We start from the raw sequence: 7,994 nt of genomic DNA on the forward strand, positions 1-7,994 counted from the left end.
CATATCAATGACTTTTCTAATATTGTATACTTGCTTGGTAGCACACCTGGTAGTGCTCAGGCACAAGTTCAATGAAACACGATTCACAATAAAAGGGTTTAACATCTTGATTTCCAACATTTGATTTCCAAATTGCAGAGATTACATACAACAACCAGTGTAAATGTTGCCAGAATCATGTTAATCTGATAAAAATAAGTAAAACTGGACGTGCTTTTAGTGCCACTAACTGGACATAACAAGTGCCGCGAAATGTACTGTATATACATAATTTTTCACAAAATCTCTTCTTTTTTTCAGTTTAAGTTGACTAGGTTGCAAATGTATTATAATTATTATTATTGATATTTTTCCCCTGCTTTAAGCGATTAACTCTACAATTGCTGCAAACAGAATAATAAGCCTGTGAGTTCAACTCAAGAGCAAAATAATTGGTGATTTGAGTCGAATCTTTTCAGTAAATTGTGCAGTGCTTAAAACTGATCTGACTGGTTCATGAAAAGACTGATCCGGTCCTCAAGTTCATAACACTGACACAAAGATCCAGTTTTAGTGCTGAACAGCAACCACAGCTTCAGTGTTGTTCATCACGCAAAACTGTGTGGTAAGCTGTGACTTTTAAGTAATTTTTTTGGTGATCATGGTTAATATAGGACTGTTGTTAATCTTTTTCTCTTTTCGTACTCTCCTAGGACAAAGAGAGTGAGCCACTGTTACCGTGTCACATATCGTCACATGGAGAGGACTCTGACCCAGGAAGAAGTGCGTATCATCCACAGAGCCATTGAGCAGGCAGCAGAAAAAGAGCTTGGAGCGCAGGGAAGATACTGAGCTTTCCCAACAGCCATCATGAGCGTCTTCCACCTTCCATGATGGGATTCACAGATGTAGTCACATCTCTGTGTGGTGATTAATTATAATGTGGAAACTCTCAGCCACACCTACACTTAGTTAGAGACTCCATCTGCAGTTTCTTAAGATAACACTTCACCTAAAAATGAAAATCATTTCTCTATTTACTCACCATTTTGTCCCTAGAGGGAGAATCTTGCAGCAGCTTATTTCCAAACAAAACATCATGGAAGGGATAGTTCAGCCATCATCATTTACTCACATTCTTGTCGTTCCAAACCTGTATTGACAAAAATCTGAAGATATTTTTTGAAGAAAGTTGGTAATCAATCAGTTTTGGTGATCATTGATTTCCATCACATTGACTTTTGACTTCCACTGTGCTCCATACTGGTCTTAAACGAGGGAAAATGATGACAGAAGTTTCTTTTTTTGACAAACCATCCCTTTAAAACTAAATTTTTGCAATCTGGATGACTATATTTTTGAAGAGGTTTTAAGATACATTTTTGTTCCTTAAACATTTGCAAGAGTTGACCTTGAAACAACCTTTGGGTCATAATAACCTCACTAGGTCTGAACTATTCTTCCAACTTCCCAAGCTGGCACAAACTTCATCATGGACCAAACAGCCAGATTTAACACAGATATGGAACAGGCCTTTCATGCAGCTGGATCCGTGCCAGCCTGATGATAAGCAGGAAACTAGAGATCTTATTTCTACCTTTCTGTTTTCTTAAGGATGATTTGAGGTAGCCTGTAATGAGCTGCTGCCTGGAAATTACCAAGATAATGAAACGCTTCCTCAAAGTCACTCCGTAGTAAAATGGCAAACGGGAGGCAGGTCACCATTTGTGGTAGAAAATAAAGTTGTGTTGAGATGTAATTGTGTTGCTGTGTCTTAATTATATAGATATAATACATATAATACTTATTAACGGTGCATATTTTTGGGAGTAACTGAATTTATCTGATTGAGAAAGTTATACCTTTATAAGATAAATCACTTCCAAATAAATGTTGTCCTTTTGAACTTTCTATTCATCAAATAAACCTGAAAAAGGTATAACATTTTCCAAAAACAAAAAAATGTAAGCAGCACAACAATTATATATTTTTTAAATACCACTATTAATAATAGTGATCAGAATGTTTCTTGAGCAACAAATCATCATATTTTCATGATTTCTGAAGATCATGTGACACTGAAGACGAGTAATGATGCTGAAAATACAGCTGCGCATCACAGAAATAAATGATATTTTACAAGATATTCACTCAGAAAACTGTTATTTAAAATTAAAATAAGATTTTACCATTTATACTTTGTGAGCATAAGCGACTTCTTTCTAAAAACATTTGAAAAATCTCACTGACCCCAAGCTTTTCTAAACCTAAACCAGCAATTGTGTTTTATATTGACGGTGGAAAAATGAACCCATCATTTTATTTCATTGCCTGTCCATTCTTTTGTTTGTTAGAGGTCATGTTTGTTTTTAGATCGTGACATATTATTAATCATCCGTACACTTTTTCGGATCCAACATTAACAAAACGTCCCCATTATCCCGGCCGTACTTCATATGTATACAGAGACAGATTGGAAAAACTGACCCCAACCGGTATGGCATTTGTTGGAGCTGACCAGAGACTCCTCTGCATCTTAATGAGCCCTCATGGTGTGATCCATGTCACGCTCTTGTTTCTGAGGAGGGGCTGAAGAATACAGGGATCTTCCTTTGGGGAACAAGCTCAATTAGACTCCCAGTAATGAATTTTTGATGTGCTGCAATCATATACTGAATGAATGGGACACTCTTTGCAGAGCCTGAGATGGTCCAGCGGGGCTGCTTCTCATGTGTTAATGCGTTTCTGCTGATTTATGCAAGACAGGATTTGATCATTCATTTAAATGCCAGTTAAAAAAAAAAAAAAAATCCTATGTGCAAAATAAAACCATTTACTTGTTCAAATGTTTGGGTTTGGTTATATTTTTTAATGTTTTTGAAAGGCTCTTCTGCTCACCAAGGCTGCATTTGGAAAATAAAGAAATGCAGTAAATCAGTAATATTGTGAAATATTATTACAATGTAAAATAACTCACTGTTATATGTGAATATAATAAAGGTGTTAATTTCTTTAATTGACAATAAAAGTAATAAAAATAAAACAAAACCAACTAATAAAAAAGTAAATAATAAAACATAACTCTACGCTATTGATCAGTAGAACACACTGAAAAATATAACATATGCAACATATACAAATGAAACATAAAGTACTTCTCCTTACAGCAATGTGACATGAAGGTTTAAGTTCTGTTGGCCTTTTACCAGTTTGGAGAATGTGAATTTGAATCAATTCCTGTTTTTCTGAACTGAACATGAACAACTTGATTTGAGAAATTCCTGATTTTCCAGGATATTCTAGACAGATCAATACTCTCACCAGAGGATGGCAAGCAGCAGATGGACTGGATCAATCAAGGGGATTTAGAAGAAGGGAAAAGAATAAGGCAATTTATCACCGTTTGTTAGGAATAAAGGAATAAGCCATTGCTCGCTTCCATTGAGCTTTTGGAGAGGTTTTTTGTCATTTTCTGTGGAGGAATATCAGCGCTGTGCTCAACACTTGAATCAGATTCTGCATGAAAGATCAATGCATTTCTAAAAATAGATCAAAATTTGATTAGGCCCTTGACTTGTGCTCAAACCGACACATAACCTCACTTCTGAGATCCAGACTTCAAAGTCATCAGTGTAACAATTTTGCCATTTGTTTCACCAAAAACATTTTCCACTTCAAGTCAAGTCATTTTTGTTGTCTATGCTCGTCTAGTTTGGTTTGTGAGATGCTCATTTTTCACATCTGTCTGTTTCTATTCATCACTGGAGCATCGTGGAACCAAGGGAAAGTGTTGGGCTAAAGTACAGGTGCTTATTTATTACCATTTATTGAAACTCAAAGACGGGCACAAATACATCAAATCTGACATGATACATTTTAAATCCCTTTTTATTGTTTCCTCTAAGGCAAAGTGCAACAGCTGCGAATTCATGTTGGAGGTCTTTACAGCCAATTTTCTTGCAAAGAAAATGCAATTTTCTCTTGTTCAGGATCTTTAGAGTCTTGTCGTAAAAAATAATGAAATGAGCTCTGAGCCGTTAAGTGGTCAAACAAGAAAAAATACATTTTGCATAGTCAAAAGATGTTATGTACTGACATGATTTGATTCTGGCACTTCGCCTTTTGACATCTGTCATTTTATGTTGGTTTACTGATGGTAAAGTCACAATTTCAATAGTTTGGCCAGTAAATGTTTGAAACCAGATGCAGAACTGTCATGACTTTATGAGTGTGACCTATACAAGTAGTACATCTACTTCCTTTTTTTTTTTTTACAAGATCTCTATGGACATATGTAAATAAAAAACCTTGTGACCTTAATATTTATTTGTTTTCATGTCAGAGACAGAATAATGTGTGTAGAAGGACCACTTAGTATGGTGGCTGTATGAACTGGGAGATGACTGGGAAAATGACCCAATTATCCTGAATTCTCCCTTAACCCTCTGGTGCTGTTTGGCCATTTTGACCATTTTCTTTTTTTTTTTTTTTTTTTTTTTTTTTTTTTTTTTACAGGAAATAAGTCAAAGGCATGACATAATGAAAAGGTTAAAAGGTCCTGAAACAAACAAACAAACTTGGTACTCTGCCCAAAAAAAAAAAACCTTACTGAAAGCTGTATTTTTGTGATATCAACCTCAAATTTGAAACACAGCTTGTATAGATTTATGGCTTTGATTTTCTTTTGAGTTTTAGAGTAAAACATGTTTTGTAATATATTGATTTCCTATACATTTTGTTTTAAATAGTATTTGGTGCATTTTTCATAATAATTAATTTATTTGCACTGAACAAAATTATAAACGCAACACTTGTTTTTGCCCCCATTTTTCATGAGCTGAACTCAAAGATCTAAGTCTTTTTCTATGTACACAAAAGGCCTATTTCTCTCAAATATTGTTCACAAATCTGTCTAAATCTGGCCATTTTATAGTGCAGTCATTCAAAAAAAAAAAAAAAGACTGCTATGTGAACAGCAGCAAAGAGTTAATATTAACTGTACAATATTTCACACCAAAAAGATCTGATCAAGGTGATTTGATTTGTTAGAATTGTTTATTCTTATAAAATGTTAATTTTCAGTTTCTTCATCTCACCGGCTGAGAGGCATTGCCTTCTGCACGCGATCCTTCTGTGACATAAAGACCTCTATCAGAGCCATATTGTGTCATATATCACGCTTGTGTCTCCAGGAGTAAGTAAGAATGTCTGATGCAAGTGAAAAAGGGTTAATAATGGCCTTAAAGTACTAGCCACAGGCGGTGGGGAGGGCACATTAAGCCGAGAGGTTATTCAGATCAGATGCTGTTATGAAGCACAATGGAGCTGCCAGGTGACACCCGTATTAATCACACCGTGCCCCTGCCGCCCGTCCTGGAAAACTCCCAGGATGCACTCTCACCCTCAATGGCCTGAGGGGGGAAAGAGGAGAGAAATGTGCAGTGTTCACTGGATAGACCGTCAAGCACTGCCCTGAATTACAAAGATGGAGATCAGCTTTCAAACTTTATTCCAATATTTAATTTAATACACAGAAAAGCTGCTTTTCACAAACCTGTGCCTTAAAAAATGGAACGATGTAACTCAACCTTCTAACCTATATGCAGAAAAAATCAATATGGTTTCAGTGTTGGTCTCCCTACATTCCCCGACCTAGACCTCAGCCAACCCAAGGAACCCTAATAAAAAAATAATAATAATGATACTTTTTTTAAAAAAAAATTACATTATTACAGTATCCTTTTCACTATAGTTTTGACCATTACAGCATTTCCTATCGAAGAATGTTTCTCCCATGCAATAAAAAAATATTATATTCTGACTTTTTGTTTCATAATCCTGACTTTTCCTTTATTGCAAGATATAAACTCACAATTCTAAGAAAAGAAAAGTAAATTACGAGATATAAATTATGAGGTATATAATTACAAAGATATAAATAAGAAGAAAACTCCAATTACTTTTACATTTTTTTATTCTATTGCTAAATAAGTTTCAAGAAGAAAACAATTAATTGCGATTTATAAATTCAAAACTGTAAGTGTAAATTCAGAATGGGTTTCTTTCTAATTACAGTAGAACTGTGAGAAACAATGTCTGAATTGTAAGATAAAAGTTGCAATTTATTTTTATTTTATTTGCTTTTTTTTTCATGGCAGAAATTTGGTGATCTCCATATCAACCCTCATAATCATAATTTGGCTGAATATTAGTATATTAGTGTGTCACCTTAATGAACTCCCATGTCCCAGCTGGAAATCATGTGGCCTATAATCAGGACTAATTTAACATCTAATGCAATGACTCACATGAGATTCACACTCTGCCTTCAGCTCTTCACTCTTTGTTAGATTGTTCAACAATGGATGTTTAAGTTGCTCCTTGTGTCCGTGATGTGTCTCAAGGAGGCCTCGCTCTGTCTGTATTTGCCTCCATGAATCTAGTCTTAATAGCACTTCAGGTGTGTGAGGTGGGCCTTTGTGAATTGAAGACCCGATCTTCCAAATAGTCAAGGGTTTGGTGCATCACGCTGTGTGTATGTCACAAAGTTATTTCTCACCGCTCTCCGAGTGCTCTCTTGTTATATTTCATTCCCGGGTACTCCTGGGCTATTTGTTTTGTGCTTGTGTCATCTGAAAAACAAGAGCTGAAAAGAAAAATGGAGAGGGGTCCAGAAAATTAAAGTCTCTTTCTGAGACGGAAGATTTATTGAACCGGTCTCCCAGAGTCACACACTACAGCAGAAGCGTTTAGCAGTCAGGAGGACATTGAGGACAGCAGCCCTATTAGTTCTGCAGAAACATCTCACACCTGATGTGGCCACTCAAAGGATCCTAAGAGCTCGTGGAGAGGTAAACAGCAAAACGAACCTGTAATAAAATTACCAACAGACCGTTTTCAGACGCTTCCCAAAACCTGTTCATAGCAGCGCTGTGTCATTTACAGTATCTTCTGGACCTGACATGTATTTGAAAACTTCATGCCTAAAAATGAAGTAATGCTATTGCAAGAAAATAACAATCCAAATATCTGTTGATATCAAATACTTCAATTTTCTCATTCATTTTAGCTTACCAGTTGTACGCAGGGTCATATTTTAGGATGCTCAAATTGAAATTCCACACTTGTGATCTAGCTTTCCAATCAATCCTATGGCATGGTCACATACGAAACAAAATGGTTCTATGACTCTGTACAATTTTATCATCTTGTGCAAATTAAGGAACAAACACACACACATGTTTGTTTTTGTGAAAAGTGTGTTCATCCCATAGGCGTAATGGTTTTTATACTGTAGAAACTGTATATTCTATCGCCATTCACCAACCCTACCCCTAACCCTAACCCTCACAGGAAACTTTGTGCATTTTTACTTTCTCAAAAAAACTCATTCTGTATGATTTATAAGCGTTTTGAAAAATGGGGACATGGGTTATGTCCTCATAAGTCACCCTCTCCTTTTAATACCTGTGTCATACCCATGTCATTATACAGAGTTGTGTCCTGATATGACACAAAAACATGCCCACACACACACACACACACACACACACAAACAAGAGAACCAAACACTTTCGAAACAGCCACTGGAAAGCCAAAAGTAATGGAACAGTATATATTGCATTCTATTTAATGCATTCTCAGAAACAGTCTATATTTACACCTAATGTATTTTGTTTCATGGTGGCTCTGTCAGCATGATCAGATATTTTAATGCTCATATATATAAGCAAATATATAAACTTTCCATTTTCCCTGAAAGACTATAGCTTATTATTTAAACACACATCTGAATCCTGCTTTACAATGTGCCATTTGTAAGATGACAGGAACACACAGCACCTTCTCATGAAAGCCTAAACATTGACTTTTGGGGCCCTATTTTAACGATCTAAATGCAAAGTGTAAAGTGCACGGCGCAGGTGCACTCAGGACGTGTCCAAATCCACTTTTGCTATTTTAACAACGGAAAAACGGTTGGCGTATAAACTGGTTGTCCCTATTCTCTTAAAGAG

The 7,994-nt window shown here is 35.9% G+C and overlaps 1 protein-coding gene across 1 annotated transcript in view; it reads left to right on the forward strand.

The window, feature by feature from the left end:
• Window positions 1-1,738, forward strand: part of fars2 (phenylalanyl-tRNA synthetase 2, mitochondrial) — a 115,979-nt gene extending 114,241 nt beyond the window's left edge. Inside the window, exon 7 of the mRNA XM_052596441.1 lies at window positions 693-1,738. Coding sequence (XP_052452401.1) covers window positions 693-831 — 139 coding nt within the window. The 3' untranslated portion in view covers window positions 832-1,738. The remainder of the gene's footprint in view (window positions 1-692) is intronic.
• Window positions 1,739-7,994: the final 6,256 nt, after the last annotated feature.

The sequence above is a fragment of the Carassius gibelio genome, chromosome B24 (genome assembly GCF_023724105.1).
Source record: "Carassius gibelio isolate Cgi1373 ecotype wild population from Czech Republic chromosome B24, carGib1.2-hapl.c, whole genome shotgun sequence".
NCBI lineage: Eukaryota > Metazoa > Chordata > Actinopteri > Cypriniformes > Cyprinidae > Carassius > Carassius gibelio.